General features: G+C 46.9%; 1 protein-coding gene across 3 annotated transcripts; it reads left to right on the forward strand.

Annotated features, from left to right (window-relative positions):
- Nucleotides 1-11,924: 11,924 nt before the first annotated feature.
- On the forward strand, nt 11,925-25,451 carry LOC102458928 (ketosamine-3-kinase). Of its 3 annotated transcripts, none has more exons than XM_075903534.2 (6): nt 11,925-12,185; nt 16,686-16,837; nt 20,281-20,372; nt 20,860-20,942; nt 21,442-21,564; nt 23,585-25,451. In XM_075903534.2, the coding sequence occupies exons 1-6, from the start codon at nt 12,045-12,047 to the stop codon at nt 23,921-23,923; spliced, it is 930 nt and encodes a 309-aa protein (XP_075759649.1). In that variant the 5' UTR covers nt 11,925-12,044; the 3' UTR covers nt 23,924-25,451. The 3 variants fall into 3 exon arrangements, with proteins under 3 accessions (XP_075759649.1, XP_006129671.2, XP_089628102.1); XM_006129609.5 differs by lacking the exon at nt 11,925-12,185 and adding an exon at nt 12,304-12,813; XM_089771976.1 differs by lacking the exon at nt 11,925-12,185 and adding an exon at nt 13,118-13,644.
- Nucleotides 25,452-26,351: the final 900 nt, after the last annotated feature.

The raw sequence follows: 26,351 nt of genomic DNA on the forward strand, positions 1-26,351 counted from the left end.
AGTGCCACTACATGGGACAGTGAACCACACCTAGTTGGTGTGTGGATTACACATATACACATACTGGTGTATGTACCCCCATGTCAATCTCTATGGTGTATACAAATGTACATATGTGTTGCTTGATTTGCACAAACAGGAATATTCAGAGGTATTATACTAGCAGCACTAGCTTTTCAGTTAGTAATATTCAATTAGAATGATTTTTTGAAAGACAGGTTACTGTATAGCCAAAACTTGGGCAAAGAATGTGTCATCAACCCCAGAAGAACATAACTGAAAGCCAAGATCTGAAAACTGACCAACTTAAATTCACAATAATTTTTGTTCTCAAATTTAAAAATGAATAAACATGTATCAGATTTCCATAGAAACTTTTGAGATTGAATTTCTCTAGACTGCGTCATGACAATGTAAACATAGCACAACCAGAAATGTTTGTGTGTGTAATATTTGTATTTTATTTCTCTGACCTGGCACAGAATACTGCACTCCTGTCTTTCATTTTAATTTAGCATAGTCACTCATATGATAGTTATAGCTGTGTGCTGCATTCTTTACTTTATAGACTCAAAGTCCTTCTAAGCATGTAGCAAATTTATTTTCTGCAATAAACTCTAGGTGTGATAATGTGATCTTTGACTCAATGTACAAGCTGACTGTGGAACTTTGTCATTCAGTAGCATGTTGCTAGAACTACTGTTTCTATATGTATGTGAGAAGTGTACTGATATGTCCATCTGTTCCATGTATCAGATCTTAAATTTCTAATTTTTAAATTTGAGCTCACAGACAGCTACTGCTGTCTTAGTAGGTTTTAGTCTTTTTGCTGTGTAGCCAACATTCTATACTGGCTGTACAGCACTGGACAGTAGAAGACTAGTAGTCTAATTCCACTTATGACACTACCTTGTTTCATGATTTCAGGCAAGTCACTTCAGTTCTCTGTGCCTCAGCTTTCCCTTCTTGAACATAAGGAAAAAATATTTACCATATCTACTGTAAATGAGTGATATGAGGTTTAAACCACTAATGGTTGTGGAGTACTTTGAGATCATCATATGGAGAGTATTATACACATGATTATGATAAGTATTAATTATGATGAATTACACACATTATTACATGTCACGTGTGTGTGTGTGTGTGTGTGTGTGTGTGTTTGATTTGGTTTTTAACAGTGGTAAAACCTTCATGCTGGGGGTAATCAGTTCATTCCTTACATTTCTTTAGGTTTCATTATGGCAGATAGTTTTCCTTCTAGAAAACTAAAGGAAGGATGGGAGTTCAATTCCTGAAGTGGTAGACCTGATTGTTAAATTATACTTCACTGGATTTTTACTCTATGCTGGGGTTGTTCATATTATTCTGAAGCATTAATAGAGGGTGAGATCTGTTCCATTCCTTACATTTTAAATGGTTATTTTTCAATTGTTTTGAAATTATAGCACTACAATTTATACTTTTCAAATGTTTGTTTTGATGTCAAATTATGAAGCTCTGGAATGTTTCCCTTTTCCTGAATATTTCCACTTACCTTTGACATTTACTTGTAATCGTTTTTGGAACAAGGGCTTGGGTTTGTTTTGCACGACAGTTACTAATCCACTAGTTCCTGTATAAAGTGTATCTTTGAATACGCCCATGAGTTCCTTAACCCATTAGTTGTTCAAGTAGATGTTAAAAAAATCTGCTAATCCACCTTAAAGTATCATCACTGCCTGGTTAGCAACAGTTGAAAATAATGGCTTTAAAAACAGGAAAGGAAATAAAAATATTCTCCAGAATATTGTGTGTTATTTTATATATAGATCAAGTCAGAACAGGGCTGAAAACAAATCTGACTTACAAAAAATAAAATGATCTATTCTATCGTTCAAGCTAAAAGAGTAACACACAAACATTGACTTCCAAAAGTGGCAGCTAATATTTTATCCAAACTTCTCACCAAAATGTGGCAATTTGGAACGAATGAAACCTCAGTGGGGTAGGGCTTGCCACACATGAAATGGACCATGGGATCAATGCCCAGGCCAAAGGGACTGGACACAAAGGGGCAGCAAGGTGATTTCTCCTCTTCTCAGTTCCTGCACTGGCTGTACCTCAGCCAGATTCGGACCCAGTCCTTTTATTAACATTATGCCTAAATGACACCTTTGGAAGGCTACAGAATTAGAATCTGTCAATAAGGCCAGGATCCTGCTGAGCTACTACTGTGAGTAGTAGGTTTGCATAATTAGGATATAAGTGTCATTTGATTCTCTGCTTGTTTCATTTACTTTTGTTTGCTCATAGCTAGTGAGCAGCTATGGCTACACTAGAGAGCCATAATAGCACAGCTGCATTGGATCAGGTGTTCTGTAGTGTAGATAGTCAAAGTCTAATAGCCAGAGCTCTCCTGTTGACTTAATTAATCCACCCCCCCATGAGTGGGCAGTATCTTTGTTGGTGGAAAAAGCTCTTCCACTGATGCAGTGCTGTCCACACCAGTGCTTAGGACAGTAAAACTTACATCCCTTAAGGGCGGTGGGGGGGGGGGGGCTTATTCACACCCTTGAGCAAAATTAATTATATAAACCTAACATATGGTACAGCCAGAGACTTTTTAAAAAAGCAGGTGGGTTTTTTGTTTTGTTTGTGGTATGAACTATACTTAAAGAATGATTAAAACAAACATGAACATCAAATCTGTGACCATGTTAAATCATTTCTTTCTGGAAATTCCTATATCCTTCTTGAACCATCATCTATGGATGTGGGAGAGGGGAGCCCAAAAGCATCTTTGTCTTACATTCACAAAAAGAGAGAGCTGGAATCTGAAAAAAAATAAGACATTTGTGTATATACACAAAGCTGAACCAATAAAAAGCTCCAAATGCCAATGACCTTTTTTTTATGTACATACTATCAAGAAGTAAACAGAAATTAGCAGCTGTTGCAGTGCTTTTTTTATTCAGGATGTATTAATTCATCAAACATTTCATAGCTCAGGGTACTATTTGTCTTCTCCTCTGCAGAGAGAAATGCTATTTCAAACCAAACGTTAACCACCAAGGACATCACAGGAATTCCAACATTGATAAAAGAGAGCAAGAGGGAGAAATGTGAAGAACTCCACCAGGACTTAGGGAAAAGCAGTGTTTAATTTATAATGTAAGGTTGTTGGGGCTGAAAGTTGTTGGTTCTTTTGTTTGTCTTACATTCATAACTATAGCTCAGAAATGCTGGAACAATGAGCTGTCAAGCGTAGAGATACTGGGGCTTAAATTAAGCACGAGGAAGGAGGTGATCTAACAAGTCTATGGCAACCATTTATTTAAATGTTCAAAATCATGAGTAAGCAATCCATAGAAGAGGAAAAAATGATTAAACAGAATATGAACCCACTCTTCTCCCTCCACAGCATGGCCTTGTGTATTATTAACTTCCTCTCTCTCAGCAGGAAGAATCTGCATTGCATTTACTTTAACATCAGTATTTGGCTAAGCTTTATTTTCAGACATCTTTATGAGTAGATTGGGGATATGGTCCAATGGTTTATTTAGATTCTGTTTAACATGTAATTAATCAGACTACCACTACATTTTGGGCCACAGCAACCCAATTCACCTTCCTCCCCCCTCCCCAATTTTGAGCTAACTATGCACCAATCTCTTGCAATTAAATACTATTCTCCAGTACAGCTTTCTGTACAATTATTTACTTATGGCATTATGGAGGCATCTACAGGCAGTCCCCGGGTTACGTACAAGATAGGGACTGTAGGTTTGTTCTTAAGTTGAATTTGTATGCAAGTCGGAACTGGTACATATTGTAGGGGAAACTCTAGCCAAACATTTCTCCAGAGCTCAGTTTTATTCTCCCACACCTCACTTCCCTCAGTCCTTTATTCTCAAGCTGAGGTGTCTGCTGAGAAAAGCTGCTCCGAGTCTCCCTAGTCTGCTGGGAGGGGCGCTAGCTTTGCGTCTCCCTGGTCTGCTGGGGGGAAGCAGCTAGTGTGGGGTTGCCTCACCCCGTTTGTAAGGAGGGATCCGATGTAAGTCGGATCCGTGTAACCCGGGGACTGCCTGTATTGCAATGCCATAAATAAGACTGGCAGCAAAGTGACTCACCAGCAGGAGCACTGCTTCATGGCTAAGAGCAGCACTGAAGGGTTTTGTTCTCTGTAGTCCTAATGCTCGGATCCGCTAGTGGTCCCCTTTTGCCTTGTGACTCTGCCTTCCAGTTGGCTCACCTTTGGTCTCACCCTTTTGGGGAAGACCAATATTTTCACTTACTACTCCCAGGCCCTCACACAAGTTGGTAAAGCTCATATAAAAAATAAAGCTCATAAAACCCAATAATCCTTCTAGCCTCTTGTGTCTGGGGTTTTCTGGCTAGTCTTTCCTGTGAGGAGGTAGGCGAACCGAGCCTTCTACCTTGAGTTCCAGCCCAAGGATCCTGGTGATTAATGTCTCTTTGGTCAGAACTGCTACTTCCTCCTGGGGATACTTCCTACAGTGTATCTACCCTCTCCTCAGTTTATATTCTCAGCGTCAGTCCAGCCCCTAATCTCAGACCTCACAGTAACAAACCAAAAGAAACTAAATCCAACTAAAAAGCAGCTCCATCTTCTCTGTGCTACCTTGAGCTTCCAGCTACCTGCCCTAGGGAGACGAAACACATTGGTTTAATTAGCCTGAAAAGTTCCCTACCTGTTTGGTACTGTTCTTTATAATTCTGCAGAGGGGAAGTGAGAGTGGAAGGGAGGATATGTGGATTGTCCAGGAATCACTCCTCCAGGCCTCCTACTGCTTTCCTGACTTCTGAAGAGGCAAGTGAAAACTGATTTCATCCTGCAATTTCCAAGATTCCCTGCAGAGGGTCCAGACTCCCCCTGCATTATATCCTCTCCTCTCCATAAGCCACAGGAAGCTAAACCCCAGCTGCATGTTTTAGTTCAGTTGCAAGTTATTGGACTGGCTAGAGTCACTTGTGTAACAGGGAAGAATAATTCTCTCCCCTGCAGGAATCACTGAGAGAAATTCTACTGCATGTGTTACACAACAGGTCAGGCTAGATGATCAAAGTGGTGCCACCAGATCTAGGAAAACCATTCAACATTCCACAATAGGTTCATAAAGACTTTTGATCCTAATTAGTCTCATAGGGTGGCTGACAAGTTGGAGATAAGGTGGTAAGGAATCCTGGGGAGTGAAGGATCTGTACCCTTTCCATCTGCCAAATGCTCCTGCTGCCCCAAATCCTTGTTGCAGAAGGGCCCAAGTTGTGCAGAAACAACAGCATGCTCCCTCTGCATTGGGCCCCAAGAGCACAAACACTTCCAAATTAAAATTAAAGAAAAATTACCAGGATAAAAATATTGTTATGGCTGAGATTACTTATCAGTAACTTTGAGGTTAAAAAATCTTAATTGCATTCTGGCTTTAGTACAGGAAAGATGAAAAGAATTAAATATGTCTAGTGTGGATAAGCTAGTCCAAAGCAAGGAGATAAAATTCTAAAAGATATTGGAAGAACTTTCACATAAAATAGGGAAGGATTTTTTTAGTGTAGTGAACCAGGAATAATGGGATTCAATTAAGAAAGGGAAAAACAGGCTGAATATCAAAATAAATGTCACCATGACATTAAAATGTAGTCAAGTATGGCACACTATTCCAAGGAAAGCAATGAAAATACCATCATTTGAAATATTTAAGACAAAACAAAATATAAATGGAAGGGTGCAATCCTGAACTAGCAGGGAGATGAATGGGAATAGGGTTTCCAGGTGTCCGGTATTGACTCGGACAGCCAGGTATTTTCTCCTCCTGTCCGGTAAAAAAATTCAGAAAAAAACGGACACCTGAAATGTCCGGTATTTTCTGTTTTTTTCCCAGCCAGGAGGCAAAAATACTGGACACCTGGCAACCCTACACACTTGGCAACTGGGCCCAGCCTCTCCCCCCCTCAGGCCCCAGCCCCCCTGCTTACCTGGTTTCACAGGAAAGCTCCCTTCTTGCTGCTCAACCAAAAAACCAAGATAACTGCCAGCAAAAAACCTCAAGACCAGAGTAAGGGGAAGCAATGCCTCCCCTGGGTCTTAGTGCTCAACCTGCCTTCTCCCTCTCCCTGGCCTATTCTGACTCTGCACGCAATTAAAGAGGCCATAGCCATACTGTTTTAATGCTGTTTTATTTTATTTATTTATTTTTTGCTTAATAAACTTTTTGGTCTCTCCCCCTATTTTCCTCCCCCCAACAGAATTTTTTCCCTGTTTTTTGGGGGAGGGTTCGGTATTTTTGTTGAAACCATCTGGAAACCCTAGAAATTGATAGCAGTGGTTCTCAACCTAAATGATAATCCCATTTGTAAATGTTTATGGCCTCAGGCAACCCAGTAGTGTGTGGCTAAGATGGAGTGGCTTCAGTCAGATCCTACCCCTGAGGGGGATCGAGTTCTGCATGACACTTACCCAAAGGTGATTCTAGCAGCTTCTGTGCTGTTGGGCTAATTGGGCCTGTCTTTCCACTCCAGGGAATGCAGCCTTGGAGGTTGCAGCACTGCTCAGGTTTGTTCCAAACCCCTCACCCCTGACTAGACCAAATTTGTGAGAGTGGAATCGTGATGTGGCTCACAGAGTTGCAGTGCCAAATACTCAAATTTGGCCTACCTAGACTCCTGCCATTATGGCAGCTAAGCTAAACCTGAGTGGTGCTGGACCCCACGGTCTGAAGTGCCTTGGAGAAGGGAGATGAATTTAGCCCAGTCACTGGGGCAGAAGCTGCCACATGAGTGCCTTCAAAACATTCTGGCCACTGTGATGGGGGTTTCAAATCCCACTCTAGGTGAGTCTCAGTCTCAATTTACCTTAAAGCCAGTGCCAGTCCTCAAATCCTCCTAATGGGCCAGTGGGCACCCCCCTCTGGCAGGGCTCCAGGTTGGAAGCAGGTATCTGCACATTCTTCACATGTCACCTGGCCCTGCCTGCCACCCCTGGATAATTTAACACCTTTTTTCCCCTCCCCCCCCCAGAGTCTACTACCAGTAGCACAGTGAGGCTAGGGTGGCTTCTGGCTGCTAGCTTTGTGCCACTGCCAGCATGTCCTTGTGACCTGGGGGAGGTGTGTGCAGAGCCCCAGGCTCTAAACTTTGGGGGGCCCTGCAGCGGCTGCTCCAACTGTCCTGTAGATGGGATGATCTCCCATACTCAGGTAGCCCACAGGGCCTTGAGCGGGCTGGGGTTGGCAGCAGGGTTTGAGCTCCCCATGCTCAACATGGAGATGAGAGCAAGAGGGAAATGGAGCTACATGGCAGCCTGCTCCACTCCACCACCATCTCCAAAATGAGCCAGCACTGGGGCTCGGGGACTCCACTTTCTGCCAACCCGGTGAAGCAGAGCTACTGGACACTGCGAGATGGCAGTGGAGCAGAGCAGAAGCTGATGTGTCGCTCTGCTTCCCCATAGCTCCCCACAGTGAGTGCTGCCACTCCATATGAGTCCCCCCTTCCCATTAATCTCTGGGGTTGTGTCCCTTGGGAGAGAAGGCTTAAGGGAAAACAATAGGGGGAGACAAGGGTGGAGTTCCAGCAGGTCGGGGGAGCAGCGGCTGTGCATACCAGGACAGGGCTTGTTTTTCATCCTGTTCCACAGACTATCAGGGAGCGAGGGGAAAGTAGTTATCATAGAATCCCAGGGCTGGAAGAGACCTCACGAGGACATCGAGTCCACTCCCCTGGCCAAAGCAGGGCCAACCCCAACTAAATCATCCCAACCAGGACTTTGTCAAGCTGGGACTTAAAAACCTCTAGGGATGGAGATTCCACCTCCTCCCTATGGAACCCATTCCATTGCTTCACCACCCTTCAAGGCAAATACTTTTTCCTAACATCCAACCTAGGTCTCCCCCTCTGTAACTTGAGACCATTGCTCCTTGTTCTGCCATCTGTCACTACTGAGAACAGGCTCTCACCATCCTCTTTGGAACCTCCCTTCAGGAAGTTGAAGGCTGCTATCAAATCCCCCTCACTCTTCTTTTCTACAGACTAAATAAGACCAAATCCCTCAGTCTATCCTCATAGGTCATGTGCTCCAGCCTCCTACTCATTTTGGTTACTTGCATTCCATGTATGCCCCTCACTCCTGGCTGGTGAAGGCAGAGGAGTAATCCAAATACTTTCCCCTTGCTCCCTGATAGTCTGGGGAATGGGATGAAAAGCAAGCCACATCTCAGCGCACAGTGGCTGCCCCTTCCCCCCCGCATTGTCAAAACATCGCCTTTGGGGGAACAAAGGGGTGCAGCAGGGGCGGGGGCAGAGCAGGTTGGTGGAAAGATATGGACACCTACCACAGTGGCAGAGACTCACATGCCAGCAGCCATGAGTTTGAGATCAATGGGTTAAGGGATTATTGTGGGCCCAGCCAGTCCCTCCTCATGACACCAGAAACAATGCTCCATCTGGTGGAAGAATTAAAAGAAACAACTCAGAGTGGGAAGGCTGAAGTCTCTAACAAAACTGGCCTAAAGGTCCCTCTCTAAGAAAAGGGAGGATCTATACAGAAAGAGTCAGAGGGAAGTATTCCTCTCTCCTTTACATATGGACTCTGGACTAAGGATGTTAAGTAGCGTGTAGTTCACTAATCGAATAGTTGATGCATTTTTGCATTGATTATTCCATTAGTCGATAGGGCAGCGCTGCACAGCTGATCCTGGGTGCCGTGCAGTATGATGGTGTTTCAAAGCAGCAGTGCTGCACAGAGACCTGGGCTCCCTACGGCACTGCTGATTTGAAGTACCCCCTTCTTTGCCCCCTGTCATGACCATGGGGGTTAGCCAGCAACCCGGGAACTAAGGAATTAACTGTACCTAGCCAGGTAGCAGTCAGCCAATAGAAATGCAGATAGGGATTTAAAACTGAGACAAAGGAATTTTTGGGTTTCCCTCCTATGACAGAGCGGAGTGCCTCCCTCTGGCGGAGACTGATCCACCCCGTACTGAGCCGGCAGTAGCGCTCGCGCTCCTCAGGACCGGGTGGGGAAGGCTGATCAGCTGTGCCCATTGCTCGGCAGCAATGGCACAGCTGACGAACAGGGGCAGGGCGAGCGGAGGAGGTCGGCTAAATGCCGGGACACAGTCAAGGGCAGGGGGATGCCCAGCTGACAGGTGGGGCTGGCGTGTGACGTCAGCAAGGAGCGACGGGAGAGGAAAGTTAAAAGGAGGAGGAGGGGCCAGAGGGGAGAAAAGAGGGAATGGAGACGCCACTAGCGGGGTAGGAAGCAGCCCAGGGCAGGGTCTTGAGGCTAAAAGACTGGTGGGCCGGTGAGTTGCAAGCAAACCCCCACTGGCTGGACAGGGCAAATTGAACCTGTCCTTAGGGCCCTGGGCTGGGGCCCGTGAGAGAGGGAGGGCCCGGGTGGGGCTCCCCTACCCTATGCTCTGGAGTCAGGAGCACGACAGAGTCCAGAGCCAGTTTGCACTCTAGATACTGAGGGAGACAGAAGACATGTCTCTCTCTAAGAAAAAGACCCTTCACAATGTGTAAGTAGGGTAAAGTTTAGATACATCTGTTAGGTTTTATTGTTTTCTGTTGTGGGCCTTTGGATCTGATATCTGTGCTGTTAGAAATGGGTTTTCCTCTCTTTTGTAACTAAGTTTTGGCCCATTGAGTCCTCGTGAGTATATTAATTGGTGATTTTTTTCCATCTAGTCATTATGCTTGCAACAGGAGTACTGTTTTGATAATAAAAGTTCTTTCTTCTTTATTAATTTGGTATTGGTTCAGTTCTGTGTCCTGGGAAATCTGCCTGTGGGATCTGCATGTCTCTGAGTAAAGGGCAGCAACCACAGACTGCAATTTGTATTTTCTCTTTTCTTTTTCAAGTTTTTTGGGGAAAATAGCTTGGGGTGCCCTGGGGTTGGTTTCAAGTGTCCACCCCTGTTTGTGGGTTCAAAAGCACTTGATGGTGGCAGCACATTTTTATCACCAAAACCTAGGTTTTTAGGATTTTGGGGGAAAACTTTATACCAAAGCCTGGAAAGGTAAGGTTTTGGGGTACTTTTGCAGGCCCCCACTTCTGCATTCATCATGCCAGAGTGGGGAATCAGCCTTGACACCCCCTTGCTGCCTCATTCTGATAGAGGAAGCGGGGGAAGCGACTAGTCAACTGGTCCTTAACATCCCTAATCTGGACATTGGTGATCCATCTTTTTTTTTTTCATAGGCTATTTATTTTCTTGGTTTCCCCAACAGGGGAAAGTCTTGGACTGAGCTGGGGTAGATTGCACTCTCTAGGAAATTGCCTAGAGAGGGCACCATCAAACAGCATTGGTTGCCACACCACTGGTAGCCCTAAAGAGCCCTGGGTCAGAGCCTGGTGGACTGGGAAGGCCTGGGCTCCCCACAACCCCCCTTCTTCTGGTCATGGGGGTTGTGACTTGGCCATGGTTCCTGATTAACTGAGTTAGGGTCATTACGATTCAATTTTGAGTCCTGATCCATAGGTTGAGAAACCCTGATCTAAAGGATCTTTTCCATTTCTAAATTTGGCAATTCTGAGTTACCATAGAAAATCCTCCGTGAAACATGTCTCAGAGGGATAGCCATATTAGTCTGTATCTGCAAAAACAATGTGGAGTCCTGTGGTACCTTAGAGACAGATGTATTAGGGCATAAGCTTTTATCTGATGAAGTAGCTTTTTACCCACAAAAGGTTATACTCTAATAAATCTGTTAGTCTCTACAGTGCCACAGGACTCCTCATTGCTTTTGTGAAACAAATTAATGAAACCAGACTTTCAGCAGGAAAGGAACACTATCATGCTGCATAATTTCAGACAATATATTGCTACAGCTGGCCTGATTAGTTCCTATTAGCAAAATATTCTTGCTGCAAAACACAGCTAAGGTATTATTCTGTAATAGCTAGAAAGCACCCAACCCAAGTATTCTTAAAAGCACAGTATTCTGCTATTTTCTGACACTAGAAATATATATATTTCCCTACAAATTGTTTTCCTCTGCTTATGAGGAAATGATCTGAATACACCCCAGGGAAACAAGTCCAAAGAGAACCATTTTCACATTCTCCTTTTGAGAAATAAAACACTCCCAAAGAGGGACAACTGTTGGCAATATTAACTGGACTAGCCTGAGTACCTGCCACCTGTGGAGTTTGGAAGGGAGTTAGGGATTTAGGAGGGCATTTAGGGCTCGGGGTGGGGTGACACTTATCTGGGATCGCTCCTGTTTGGTGCTGGGAGGCTGCTCTGTGCTCAAATGCAGGCACTGCCCCTCTTTTCTCCTCCCCCCCCCCCCCACTGTCTGCAATTCCTGGTCAATGGGAGCTATAGGGGCGGTGGAGCCGCTAGGCGAGGGAAATGACTGGGGGGGGGGGGCGAGTAGGGAGGAATAGCAGCACGCAGAGCTACCTGCCTCCCCCCCCTCCCCCCAGGAGACCCTTGAACAAAGGACAGGACTGTGGCACTTTAAAGACTAACAAGACGGTTTCTGAGGCGATGAGCTCTCGTGGGCCGGACCTTGTGAGTCTCTACAGGGCTGCCCAGTCCCGCCCTTCGTTTCAGCTCGAGCAGGCTCACGGGGCCGCCTCTCTCTTCCTGAGGGGACCCTCGAGCCTGGCTCCCTGGGGGCTGCCCCAGGGGCGGCTCTCGGGTTACGTGGCCTAGTCCCTGTATTGACGAGGGGCAGGTGACAGGGGCCCCCTTGGCTCCCCGCGGGCCGCGCACGACCGGCGACTCGTCCTGGCTTCACGTTGCGCGCCGGGCTCCGCTCAGCGGCTCCCCCCACGCAGCGCGCGACACCAGAGACCCGCCCCCGGTCACGATTTGTTCCCAAGTTCTGACGTGACTCCCCCCGCCCGCCTGGCTCCAACCCCTACGCTGCGCGCGCGGCCCCCCCGGACAGCAGGCGGTCTCGCGCCCCTGCAGAGCGCTCAGCCGCTTCACGCACGCGGCGCCCCTCACTGCGCATGCCCAGCGATAGCGAGGGCGGAGGCTCTCGGCGCCCTGGCAGCCGGGCCCGGCTTGGCGCGTTCGGGCCGCAGCATGGAGGCCGCGCTGAAGCGGGAACTGGGCACCTCGGTGCTGCGGCCCGCGGGCCACTCGGGCGGCGGCTGCATCAGCCAGGGCCAGAGCTACGACACCGACCGGGGCCGGCTCTATGTGAAGAGCAACTCCAAGGCGGAGGTGGGGGAGGGGCGGCGGCGGGCGAGGAGGCTCGCGGGGGGGGGGGGTGTTCCCGCCAAGCTGCGCCCCCGGTGCGGGGTGTGGGGCGGAGCTGTGCCCGGGCCCCGCCCCCTTCGGCACGTCGCAGCACGGCCCGTGCGGTGGGGGTTGGCGTGCGGGGCCCGGGGCGCCGCGCTGGCAGTGGCTGCCCCGGGTTAAGTCCCCCCCGCTGGGGGGCTACAGGGCCCGGTCCGGCGGCGCAGGGCGCCCGCTCGATCCATTGCGCAGCGCGCGGGCCGGGCCGGGCCGGGCTGGTGACGGTCGGTGTCAGACAGGCGAGTGGGTCGGGGCTGCATCTCGGCTCACTAGGACCAAACCGCCTAGAGCTGTCAACGCGCACGGGCCGAGACCGCTCCCGCGGCCTTGCCAATGCGGCTGGGCTGGAGCCCAGACACTTGCAGGGCGAGGTGGGGGGCCCCAGTGGCAGGGGGCCAGGCTGTGGGGCTGGCCAGGCAGGATCCTATAGAGATCTCCTGTGCCAAGGCCGACGAGATGAGCGGCAGCCTCACAGGGATGCAGATGTCGGGCTTGTCCAGCACCAGTCCCAGATGCAGCTTGTACTTGGGCTCTGCGCAACATGGGGCCCAAGGTAACCAGCCCTAAGTCTGGGCCTGGGTATGGGCTCGGGGATAGGAGGTGTTTGGGGTGTACGAGGGAACTGCAGGCTGAGGAGTTGGAGTGCAGGATCGAACTCGGGGCATGAGGGTGGGATCTCGGTGGGAGTTAGGATGTAGGAGGGGGCTTAGGGTTGGGGTGTGGGGTCTAGGAGGGAATTAGGGTGGTGGAACAGGCTTAGGGCTGGGGCTCTGGATTGGGGTGTGGGTCTAAGAGGGACTTAGGGACTCAGAGTGCGGGAGGAGGCTCAGGGGCAGGAGACTGGGGTGCAGGATGTGGGAGGGATTTAGAATGCAGAAGGGGGACTCAGTGTTCCGGGATACTTAGCTGGGACAGCTCCTGTTTAGTGGGATAGGTTGTTTGGTGCTCATCTGCAGGCACTGCCCCCGCCTCGCAGCTCTTATTGGCTGCAATTCAATGAGTGCTATGGGATGGAGCCTCCAGCTGAGGGTAGCATGGGGTCAGAGTGTCATGGTGCTTGGGGACGGAGAGAGGAACAGCAGCATGCATAGCCACCTTCCTTGTCCCCAGTAAGGGCTGGCCAGGGAAACAGGAGCTTTTCAGGCTGTAGCCCAGGGTTGCTAATGGGACCCCTTGAGCCTGAGGCCCTGGAGTGGTGGTGGTGGCCAGTAGAGAAAAGAAGCTATGGCTGCTCTGAGCTCCTGTGTAGGGCTTATTAGGCAGTTATGCAGCTTAGCGGGAACCATGGTAATGAGGGGACTAATTCCAGGGGCTGTTTATACAAAAAAAAATGAGCTGGCTTCACCTTTCAAATACTCTGGACAAACTGGAGAAATGGTCTCAGGTAAATAGGATGAAGTTTAATAAGGACAAATGCAAAGTACTCCACTTAGGAAGGAACAATCCGTGTCACACATACAGAATGGGAAACAACTGTCTAAGAGGGAGTACTGCAGAAAGGGATCTAGGGATCATAGTGGACCACAAGCTAAATGAGTCAGCAGTGTGACACTGTTGCAAAAAAAGCAAACATGATTCTGGGATGCATTAACAGGAGTGTTGTGAGCAAGGCATGAGAAATCATTCTTCTACTCTGTGCTAATTAGGCCTCAATTGGACTATTGTGTCCAGTTCTGGGCACCACGTTTCAAGAAATATGTGGAGAAATTAGGGAAGGTCCAGAGAAGAGCAACAAGAATGATGAAAGGTCGAGAACATGACCTATAAAGGAAGACCGAAGGAATTGGAAAGGAAAATACTGAGAGGGGACATGATAGTGGTTTTCAGGTTATCTAAAAGGGTGTCACAAGGAGGAGGGAGACAAATTATTCTCCTTGGTCTTTGAGGATAGGACAAGAAGCAATGGGCTCAAACTGCAGCAAGGGAGGTTTAGGTTGGTCATTAGGAAAAGCTCTGTCAGAGTGGTTAAATACTGGAATAAGCTGCATAGAGAGGTTGTGGAATCTCCATCTCTGGAGATATTTAAGAGCAGGTTACATAGACATCTATCAGGGATAGTCTAGATGGTACTGTGTCCTGCCATGAGGGCAGCGGACTGGACTCGACCTCTCAAGGTCCCTTCCAGTTCTAGTGTTCTATGATTCTATGTAAAGGTGAGTAGTTGCTGAACTGGCTGTACCACCTAAGGCCAAGCAGATAGTTGCTTGAAAGTGAGGATATGGGAGGGGGCTCGGGACAGGGGCAGAGGGCTGGGGTGCAGGGTGAGATCTCTGGATGGGGGTGTGAGCTCTGGGGTGGGCCTGGGGATGAAGGGTTTGAGGTGTAGGCTGCCCGAGGAGAGAAGACTTCCCCTAGGCCTCAATGCAGCAGCTAGGGGCCAGGTGAGAGGTGCCTCTCCATGGCTACTGTAGCTCCATAGGGCTCAGCTGAGAGAAGGACTCCTGTCCCTCTCTGGGGCAAGCTCAGGCTAGGCTAGGTGAGGGCGAGGGAAATGGCACCTGCCCACCAGATTGGTGGTTGTGGTCAGGTGAGAGAGGTGCCCCTCCTCCAGCCCCAGTATGGGACAGTGGTGGTTAGGGGAAGGGGAAGAGGTGCCCCTTCTCCTGGCATGGAACAGCTGCTGCTGGGGGGGGTGCCCCCTCCTCACCAGGGAGCTGCTGCAACAGCTCTGCTACAGCAGCTCCATGTTGGGGCAGGCGAGGGAGGCGCTTCTCCAGCCACCACAGCTCCGAGTTGGTCCAGTGGGCTGTGTGTAGCCACCCTGAGCCCCTATGTGCGGTTTGTTAGGTAGCTGCGCGACCGCAGCTTAGAGGGAACTTAGGAGTCCACAATGTCTGTTTCCAGTCTTCCTGCCCCTCTCCTATTTAGTGATATGAGCAGCAGGATAACAATGTCAGTCAAGTATGCACAGGTCCTAGTTGGAAACTTGCTTAAAGAACCTGTTGTCTAGTAGCAGAACTTGAATACCTAATAGTGATGACAAATCTAGTAGGAATGTTAACTGTTGGTTATATTACTAGTCGAGAAGTCAGTGTAATTTCCATCGACTACTCGACTAGTTGATAGGCACTTCTGCATTCCTCCTTTGAAATGTACAAGAGCCACTGCTGGGAAGTCCTGCTCACTCTGGGCTGCATGCCTGGTGCCAGCTTTGAAATGTACAAGAGTCTCCAGTGGGTTTCATGTGGCATTTCCCCAGAACCCAGGGGATCAGCTGTGTGGCGTTTCAAAGGGGCAGTGCCACATAGCTGATCCTGCTGCTTTGAAGTATACCATTTCCCCCCCCTTGTTGCCTCTATCTGATAGAGGCAGAAAGGGGGGGAGAGAAATCAACTAGTTTCATCAACTAGAAATCATCTGCTTATTGGATAGTCGACTAGTCCTTAACATCTTTATAACCTAGTACTTCCATTTGGGCCATAGTTAATACACACACACACACACACACACACACGTAATAATTCTTTCAGCATATTTGGGAGTGCTTTAGGGAATTAGGAGCAGGATAATGCTGAGTAAAGAAGTGTTGATTTTTAAAAAAAAGTCATAAGTGCTGGATTAATTTGCTATTCAGTTGGCCACTGTTTTCTATGCTTTTGCATGTGTCTACAGATGCAGAATGCTGATGAAAGCAAACTTAACCTGACTGTAGTATAATGTGCTGTGTGTGCAGTAATGTTCTATATCAGCAGTTCTATTATAAGTGTTTGGTTTTAGTTATTTACTCTATCAAAATTTGCAGCTGGCTGAAGCCTAGGATAATATTTCAGACAGGGGTACTATTATTTAACCAACTTAGCCATTTATAAGTCATAAAGCAGCTAACTCCTTACTAGATAGTCCAAGAATTCTTATTTGCCTCCAGTCTGGAGAGTTTGCAGTCAATGCCAATTGCAGTTTGTCCTGTGATTTTAATTCCTGTATCTGGCTCTAAATCATTCAGTTTTATTTTATTCACTAGTCAGTTATAGTTAATTTGTTTCATTAGTTCCATAGACTGCAGCGTCTCTAAGAGACCTTTTATCCAACCCTTTCTCTCCTTGACAAGTATTAAATTATGTGACTGGTTCCGTTGAAGTCAATGGAGAGTAAGTACTACTCACCACAAATGACGCTGGCAGAATCAAGCCTTAAAGTTGGAACTTGAATAGATTCTCACTTGAAAGAACATTGCAGCTGCAGGTTAGCCACAATCATTGTATTTCTGCTGATAAAATTTAAGAACAGCAGCTATATTAATGTAGGTCAGACTTAGTAGTGTAGGCACCACAGTCAGGACCACTGGCATTTTGTACGTGCTCTAGCAAAACAACAACAAAAAACAACTCTGTTAAAAAAATTTAGACTTGGTTTACTTACAAAAAGTCCTTCATTTAGCCATAACATTGTTCAAGAGGAATAATGCTTTTCCTTTGTATTTGACAGGCCAGAAGAATGTTTGAGGGAGAAATGGAAAGTTTATCAGCCATCCTGCAAACACAGACAGTAAAGGTGCCCAAACCTATCAAAGTTATAGATGTGCCAGGAGGCAGCACTCTGTTTGTGATGGAGCACTTAGAAATGAGGAGTCTTAATAGGTAAATTCTAATTACTTCTTGCTGTGACTAGAAATTTAGATATAAGGGCAAACCATTTATATTACTTTTTTGGGGGATGAAAATCCATTTTGATACACTATTTTTTTGCTAGGTCTGAGACAGGAGTGGAAGCTGCACTCTGTATACAGTGCCCCTTATTATCACACAATGCTTTTATACAGTCAATCAGTCATATACTGAAGAGAAGCTCCAGTTATTGGGAAGCAACAGGTAATAGTTAAGGGGGATTCAGTCATTAGAAACATAGGTGGGTTTGTGATGACCGGGAGAACCGCATGGTGACTTGCCTGACTGGTGCGAAGGTTGCAGATCTCTCAAGACATCTAGATAGTCTTGTGTGTAGTGCTGGAGAGGGGTTGTGGTATATGCAAGTACCAACAACATAGGCAAGTATAAGCAAGAGATTCCAAAGGTCAAATTTAGGTTGTTAGGTAAGAGATTGAAGTTCAGAACCTCTGTGGTAGTGTTCTCTGAAATGTTTCCAGTTCCATGTACAGGGCCAGTTGGACAGGCAGAACTGTAGAGTTTCAGTGGGGTCTAAATTAGCTGTTACCACTTAAGAAAGAGATCTTGGAATCATTGTGGATAATTCTCAGAAAACATCCACTCAGTGCTCAATGGCAATGAAAAGACCAAACAGAATATTGGAATAATTAAGAAAGGGATAGACAATAAGACAGAAAATATCATATTGCCCTAGTACACCCACATCTTGAATACTATGTGCAGATGTGATCATCCCAATTCATAAAAGATATATTGGATAAGGTTCAGAAAAAGGCAACAAAATGATTAGGGATATGGAATGACTGCCATATGAGTAGATTAATAAGACTGGGACTTTTCAGCTTGGAGTAAATATGAGAGGAGCTATGAATAACATCATGAAAGCAAATAAGGTGAGTGTTATTTACTCCCATGCAGCCTGGCTGGGATTTGGGATGGCCCAAACTCCCTGCCTCACACCCACTACTTCCCCACCTACTCTGGCGCAGCCAGGGCGCTGGGAAAGAGTCTTGTCTGACCGGCAGTCACAGCCTGCCTGGGAGTTAGATGCCCCAAACTCCACAGCCTCATTTGCCTCCACCCACCTCCTGTTTCCCACCACATAGCTCCTGTTTTCCCCCATCACCTTGCCTTTTTCCATGTCCTTCTTAGGGTCCAGGAGGCTACTCATTAGAAAAGTCATGTCAAAGTGGCTCCTCTAATTGGGTACACAGCCCTTCATTCCTTCATGCATGGCCACCCAGGTGCACACCTTCGAGGGAACTATTGTATTTTACGGGACAAGTTGCAACATTTTCTAAAGAATACAAGCTTGTTCTTGGAAAAAATCGAAGAAAGGAGGATTAAAATGAGAGGGTAGAGGAGACATATGAGCTCAGAAATGTAGAAGAGTAGATTTGTATGGAGTTTTTGAGCAGCAGAAGGATAATTTTCAATTTTGTTTGGAGTCAGATAGGAAGTCAGTGAAGGGGCTACAGGACATTTGGTTTTGTTTCCTGTAGGGATATGAATGGTTACCTGGCAAGCATCATCCTTAACAGGTGATGCTTAGCAGTTACGGTTAGCCAATGGGCTGAAGCAGCCACCAGTCTGGCGCATCTGAGCCTGGGGCACTCCACCTCACCCAGAGCAGCCTCTTTCCATGGTGGGGGGGCTGAAATGCCACCCCCATCTAATCAGTTAACTAGTTAACTGATTAGCTGGGATTTTACATCCCTAGTTTCCTGGAGGGTGAGAGCAGTCTAGCATTAGCATTCTGGTTTCTGGTGTTGAGAGAGCAGAGGTCTCGAAGAGCATAAAATTACAATAGATGAGGCATGAAATGATGAAAAGTGTACAAACTTTAGCAGAGGTAGACTCCAGGAAAGGATGAATCCGGCTGATCCCCTGCCTCTAGAATGTAGTTAGAGAAATAGGTGCTGACTCCATGGGTGCTCTGATGCTGGAGCAGCCCTGGGGAAAAATTAGTGGGTGCTCAGCACTCACCAGCAGCCAAGCTCCCCCAGTGCCTCTTGCTGAGGGTCAGCCCCACTGCCCAACTCCTTTTCTTCCCTCCCAGCACCTTCCACCTGCTACAAAATAGCTGGGTTTTTTAAAAGGATGTTAAATATTGAGTAATTTACTAGTCAAGTAGTCAATGGAATTTCCATCAACAACTAGACTAGGTGATAGGCACTTCTGCATTCCTCCTTTGAAATATACAAGAGGCTCTTGTATGTTTCAAAGGAGGAATGCGAAATGCCACATGCAACCTGGGGCCAGTGGAAAGTCCCGTTGACTCTGGGCTGCATGCAGGTGCCAGCTTTGAAATGTACCAGATATGCCCCAGCGGGGGCTCTTGTGCATTTCAAAGCAGAAGTGCCCTTATGGAGCCCAGGCTCCATGCTGCACTGCTGCTTTGAAATGCCACGCAGAACCCTGGTCAGCTGGGGATTCTGAGTTCCCCCATTGATCCCAGGCTCCATGAGGGTGCTTCCATTTTGAAATGCACAAGAGCCCCTGCTGGGGACTCTTGTACATTTCAAAGCTGGCACATGTGTGCAGCCAAGTGTCAGCGGGACTTCCTGCTGGCCCCAGGCTGCATGTGGAGTTTCGCATTCCATGACTCCCCAGCTGACCCCAGGCTCCATGCAAACGCTGCAGCGGCGTTTCAAAGGGGTAGTGCTGCACAGCTGATCCTGGGCTCAGCTGCGCAGTGCTGCCCCTTTGAAACAAAGGAGTGCTGCATGGAGCTGACCTCAGGCTTCAAGCGGTGCTGCCACTTTGAAGTACTCCCTCTTCCCCTCCCCCACTTTGCTGCCTCTATCTGATAGAGGCAGCAAGGGGGGGTGGAATTGACTAGTCAACTCGGATAGTCAACTTGTCCTTAACATCCTGAGTTTTTTTTATTCAGGACACTCCAGGGTAGGGTAGGATGGAGGAAGTGGGGAAGAGGTAGAGTGGAGGCAGGCTCAGGAAGGGTTAGAATGGGGGTTTGGGTCAAAGGGTGGCGTGGGGGTAGGTCAAGTGTTCCCTGGCTAGAGCGGAACTTGGCGCCTATGGCTGAAGGTATAAAAACTAATAGGTTGCATGACGCATTATCTTCTCACAGGCTGACTTTTAAATGAATAGGCCTCTTGTAGAGCTAATACACAGCAGAAATGTTGTATTACAGTAATTGTTTTGTATTAGCATTTCTCTTGCTTTCATTTCAATGTCACTTTGTGAGAAAAAGCCATTGTGTCCTAATGAATGCAATTTTCAGAAACTTTTGGTCTTAAACTTTTCTCTGTCCTCAAAAAGATGTCTTTACTTCCAGATAGCAAACTTTTCCACATGCTCAGCAAATGTACAAGAATAATTCCCTGCATATCAAGATGTAAATTCACTGCTTACTATATGGTTCAGTGATGGTAAAAGAACTTATGGTTTCTTAGACATTCAGCAAAGCTTGGAACACAGTTGGCTGATCTCCACCTTCACAACCAGAAACTGGGAGAGAAGTTGAAGAAAGAGGAGAACACTGTTGGTACAGTACATAGTTGTGTCTAAATTTAATGACATTAAGTTGGCTACCAGGTAACCTATAAAACAGGCAGTTGCTAAAATGACCTTGTTTCAGGAACACCTATTTGGATCCAATAACATTGTCATGCAACTGAGCTTAGAATGAATTCCTTTTTGTATTTTAAAAAGGATTCAAACATAGCAAAAAAGCTCTTTATTTCTTTAATGGGCAAAATATTTCTTAGAGCTATCCCCACTATTTGTTCTAGATCCTTACCTACGAAAACCTTGTTTCAGAGGAGATATACCACCAGATGATGATATTAAAATTAAAACTTAAACTTTTTCAATCGTGTCCTAAAGTTAACTGAAGACAATTTATTAAAGATACTGCTGTGTAAGCTGTCTTCTTCCAGCAAACTATTGTATCTCCTTCTGATTTAAAATTCACCTATGCACATGCTTACAATCTTTGTAATCAATGTTTTTATTTTGTTTTGGTTTCTAAGGTAAAAGTGAAGGGCAAACAGACATCCAGTTTGTGGATCGATTTGGCTTTCATACAGTCACCTGTTGTGGCTATCTTCCACAAGTAGGTTCTGGTTAAGACTTGGAACATATTTAACCTATTGAAACTTCTATTGTTTTACATTCTTAGGGGGTTTAAATGCAACACTTTAAGACTTTGCTATGTATTTTTTTTAATTGTGAAAGAACAAATGCTTGGATTGTAGGAGTTTTTGCTTTGGAAACACAAAGGGCCAAAATTATTGTAGAAGTAGCTCCATTGATTTTAGTGGAGTTACACTAGGAATTAATTTGTTTCTGATAGCTTGGAAAGCAGCAGCCCAAGAGACTGTTTGGAACTATCTGTGACATCTCTGCTGTTGCTTTTATTCAGTGAATGAGATTTTAAAGAAAACTAAAACCTTTCCTGAGCACTGTCCATATTAGACAACTGAAATAGTAACACCTTGCCACTAGACAGATATCGAGACACAAAGTGTATGTTTTATTTCCTCAAAGACTATATTTTTAAAATATTCTTATGCTATATGTCCAGTGCCTAACTTCTGGTCCTGCTTTTCTAGGTGAATGACTGGCAGAATGACTGGGTGACTTTCTATGCCAGCCAGCGAATCCAGCCCCAGATGGATATGGTTGAAAAGAATTCAGGAGACAGAGAAGCAAGAGAACTTTGGGCACAGCTTCAGGTAGAAGAGCTCCTTCTGACTTGTAATGTATTGATAGCGAGGTGCGGGTTAGCTGACTTTCTTTATTAAAAGAAATTAGTTTCACATTTTTGTGAGAGACATATAGTCCCAAAGACTCTAAAACACCCTTCATGTGAAGGTAGAATGGTTTCATGTAGTGCCCTCCAATACCATACTCTTTATGTACTAGCCAATTAGCCTGTCATAAGACAGGATTTTCAGGTCTCTCCTCCACGACAATCTTCTCTCCTGAGCCTCCGGTCTCTCTGTCTCTCTCCTCCTATGGCCTCCACCCCAGCTCTCCTCTGCCTCCTGCCTCTCTCTTCTCCTCCCCCTCCTGCCTCTCACTCGGGGGACTGCGGAGTCCAAACGGTTGCTTGCGCCACGTCCTCCCGCGTGGCAGCCCAGCTGAGCAGCGCAGAAGTCAGCCGAGCGCCAACGCGGGAGGTGAAGGTGGGTGGGGCGGTGACATTCATGGCCAGGGGGTGGGACCTGGAGCCGCTGTCATGCTGCACGTCAGCGCCCCGCCCCCCCTTCGCCTCCCGCAGTGGCGCTTGGCTGACTTCTGCGCTGATCAGCTGGGCCGCCGCGTGGGAGCAAGCAGAGCAAGTGGCCATTTGGGTTCCCCCGTGGCGGCCCGGCTGAGCAGCGCAGAAGTCAGCCAAGAGCCATGATGAGAGGTGAAGGGGGGCGCAAAGGGGGGCGAGGTGGTGACATACATGGCCAGACCCCATCCCCTGGCCGTATACATCACCACCCCACCCCCTTCCTCTCCTGCCGTGGCACTTGGCTGACTTCTGTGCCGCTCAGCCGGGCTGCCGCAGGGGAGCAAGCGGCGCAAACAGTCATTTGGGCCCCGCGCTCCCCATGCAGCACACGGTTGCTGCATAGGGAGCGCGAGGCCCAAATGGCCGCTTGCGCCCCCGCGGTGGCCCAGCTGAGCGGCGCAGAAGTCAGCCAAGCGCTATGGCAGGAGGCAACAGCGCTGCCCAGAGGGAACAGCCAGCATTTCAGCGTTACAGAGTCACAGACATTGGGCTACTATATATATGACTAGCCAATTAGCCCGTCATAAGATGGGGTTTTCAGGTCTCTCCTCCACATCAGTCTTCTCTCCTGAGCCTCCAGTCTCTCCTCCTCCTCCTACTGCCTCCCTCCCCCTCTCAGCTTTCCTCCGCCTTCTGCCTGCCTCTCACTCTCCGCTCTCCTCTGTCTCTGTCGGGGATGCACGTGCCTGGGTGAGTCCGGCTTCCCTCCGGCCAGTTCCTCCTCCCGATTTCCCACGGCCCTGCTCGCTGAGCCGGGCTGCCATGGGGGAGCAGGCGCAGCAAGTGGCCGTTTGGGCTCCCCTGCAGCAGCCCGGCTAAGCGGTGCAAAACTCAGCCAAACACCTCCTGAGGCAACAGCTCCCCCCAGAGGTGACTTGTAACGCTACAGCATTACAGAGTCACAGACATTGGGCTACTATATATATATGATAATGGGTTGCGTTCATCTTTTTGGATGGATGCACTTTAGGCTCTTTTCTCACTGTTTTGTAGAACTCTAGTCTTGGTTTAATAGGTTTCTTACTCCTCCTTTTAGGGGTGCAGTATCTTTGAATTTGTTCGCAATTGGCTAAATTTGGAGTATTGAGTAAATTTTTAACTTTAGATTTTTTAACACTGAAAAGCAGCTATGGCATATACTGAAGTTAGGAAGAAGTGACAAAAATGCAAGATGGACTCTCTAACAGAGAGAGTCCCCTGTAAGCTTGGGGATGGGATATATGATTGGATGACTCTGGTCTTCAACAATAATGGATGTTTGTGAAAGTTCATCCCCCTCTGAACTATTTTATAAAAAATGTCAAAAGCTGTTGGACTGTTTTGATTTGCAGTTAACAAATTAATTTTGAAGTATTTTGAATTCATTTCCATAATTTTTATGTGTGTGCATGCTTATGATGAGGTCAGCATCTGCTGGCATCCTTCATCTTGAGACATTTCACTGGTAACTCTTGCCTTCTTTTCCTCCCCAGCTGAAGATACCTAGTTTGTTCTGTGACATGGAGATTGTTCCTGCTCTCCTTCACGGAGATCTGTGGGGAGGAAACGTAGCTGAAGATGACTCCGGCCCCCTTATTTTTGACCCTGCCTCCTTCTATGGTCATTCAGAGTATGAACTAGCAATAGCTGGGATGTTTGGTGGTTTCAGCAACTCTTTTTATTCTGCTTACCATAGTAAAATTCCCAAAGCTCCAGGGTTTGAGAAACGACTCAAACTGTACCAGCTTTTCCACTATATGAACCACTGGAACCATTTTGGATCAGGGTACAGAGGGTCTTCTCTAAACATCATGAGAAACCTGGTAAAATGACTTTACACTCAAGCAGAGCAGCCCACTACACACTTAGGAAAACCCAAACTTCTTGGTGAGGCAATTACAGTAGTAATAAAATAGATACTTGATCATCTAAGAGAACCCTCTTTGCACAGTTAAAGGTCAGAAAGTCCTGCAGAATCCCAACTATGGCATTTTCCATCCCTTTAGGATAGTCATTTGTTGCAGGAATAATTAGTTAGTTTGCTATCCAAGGAAGTGTTAATTCCAGAGCTATGTGAAGAAGCTTGCTGTGTCAGGGTGGTGTTGTACAATTCTGTTTTGAATCAGAGAAGATAACTCTTGGGTGTAAATTACTAGGAAGAGGTCCTGTGACAGAGACCAACTGTGTCACATGTTGCTAATGTTTGCACTTGCACATTGACTCAGAAATCAACGTGAAAAGCTCAGTGAAATGGATGAATGGCCTTTCCTTACATACCAATCCAAATGGCTGAAAGGGTTGCTCAGTGAGACTTTCTTCCTTTTCGTTAGCTTGCTTAGCCAAATACTTTTCATCCATGTGTTTCTAGGTACAAGTACCAAAGGAAATGGGTGGGGTCACCTGCCCAGCCTATTGCATAGCACTGGGTCCAGACTTCTGAAACATTTCAAGTTTAGTGTGACACCGGGTCTTTAGGTTTTGTTGGCATATTCCTGGAGTGTCCTGTGTCTACTAGTCAACCAGCTTTTAGTTAGAGCCTGTTTAGAGCTGATACCATCTTGCTTTGTGAATGGCGCTGTTGCCTGATAGGGTTTCCTCTCCCGCTGGATGTCTTTAGGCAGGACTGGCTGCATGTACATTTTCTTGGGGGAGGTACTGCTGATTGGCACACACACGTGACAGTCATGTTTGTGGTTGTCATCACCCACAAGTAGAGAGACTGGTTCAGTTCCATCAGACTACTGGGGTTTCCACATAATTTATCCAGAATTCATAGTGTGGGAGCCATGAAATGTCTTCGTATTTTTGTAGGCTGCACTACTTGCCTGTTAGCTCTAGGCATTCAAGACCAAGGGAAGTCAAAATTAGACTGTGGATGCATGTAAGTGTATCTCACCACTTAATACCTGTATCACTAAAATGTCTTAATACAGGAAGACATTACATTTCAGGGTAGTAACTGTTCCATGTGCGCTTGCAGCATAGTAACACTAAATCAATAGCTCTGCTGTGCAGTCATGAGCTTCTAATGATGTTTTGGCCAAAGGACACCAGGTAGATGAGATGCATAATTTCTTACATGATCGTTAGGCTTATGGGAATGACTTTTATTGAACTAACATTTTTTTTACTGGATTTGAGTTGGTACTCGGATTTGCTGAATTTCTCTAACTGGTGGTTTTACAATGAATACCGATACAAATTTTGGTGACTATCATTAGATTATTTCTCCTCCATATTAATCCTTGTTGTAGTTTCACTGGCTGTTAATTGTTGGCTGTAAAACAAAATAAACGCCTTGCTGTGCAGCATAGGTTTTTACTCCTCTCCTGTTGTTTAAATAAAATATTAGTCTCTGAATTGATTGTCTCTAGACTGTATGAATAGCTTGCAGCCTACTTTTATGACTGGGAAGCTACTCTAAACTGTTGGAGAATAGGAAAGTCTTATATCCTTCCTAATGAAAACCCAATGTCATGGTTCTTAGGGCACTCGGCACTGAGAGTTATCTTGTTCCCTCCTTCTTCCAGCTTTGAGGTAGAAGTATTCCCTGTGTTATCCAGTCCCTGACACTATGCTCACAGTAATCTCAGATACTCTGCTCCCAAAGGTGCAGTGTACACCAGCTTTACTTTAGAACAGTGGTTCTCAAACTTTTTGGCCCACAGCCCACCCCATTCAATGCAGACCTTTCTGTGAACCACCTACCAGCCACCAATAATGGGTGCAGAAAGGAGGAGGTGGAAGTGCAGTGTCTGTCCAGGAGGTTGGGTGCAGGAGTGGTTGTCAGTGGGGGGGACCTGAGTGTGATGTTGGGTGGAGTGGGATGAGGATGGAAGGTCTGGGCAGGAGGGAGAGTGCAGGAGTGGGATAGGGGTGTCTCAGCAGGAGGGCTGTATATGAGGGATATTGGGCTGTGGGGTCTGGACATGAGGGATATGGAGAGCGCTTACCTGTCTCTTCCTCCTGCCACCGCAAGGCACTGTACCTCACTGCTCCCATTGGCCATGATTCCGGCAAATGGGAGCAGCAGGGAAAGCCTCCAGGCGAGCAGTTTCCTGTGCTGCTGTTCCCTCAACCCAAGAGGAGAGGGAGTGGCAGCGCTCAGAACCAATTCCTTCCCCTACAAGCTGGATCTAGCCCATGAGGCTTGTCCCTGCAGCTGGAAGCAACAGTGCAGGCTGCCTGCCGTGAAGGGGGGAGCAAGCTGGAACAGCTATCCCCCACAAAACAGTTGCAGACCACACTTTGAGACCCACC

Source organism: Pelodiscus sinensis, chromosome 20 (genome assembly GCF_052426305.1).
Source record: "Pelodiscus sinensis isolate ZL-2025 chromosome 20, ASM5242630v1, whole genome shotgun sequence".
Lineage (NCBI taxonomy): Eukaryota > Metazoa > Chordata > Testudines > Trionychidae > Pelodiscus > Pelodiscus sinensis.

Excerpts from the sequence above, each read along its gene's own strand:
- LOC102458928 (XM_075903534.2), top strand. The coding sequence starts at position 12,045 with ATGGAGGCCGCGCTGAAGCGGGAACTGGGCACCTCGGTGCTGCGGCCC. Across the intron at positions 16,838-20,280 it reads GAAATGAGGAGTCTTAATAG|ACATTCAGCAAAGCTTGGAA; the intron begins GTAAATTCTAAT and ends ATGGTTTCTTAG. Across the intron at positions 20,943-21,441 it reads GTTGTGGCTATCTTCCACAA|GTGAATGACTGGCAGAATGA; the intron begins GTAGGTTCTGGT and ends CTGCTTTTCTAG.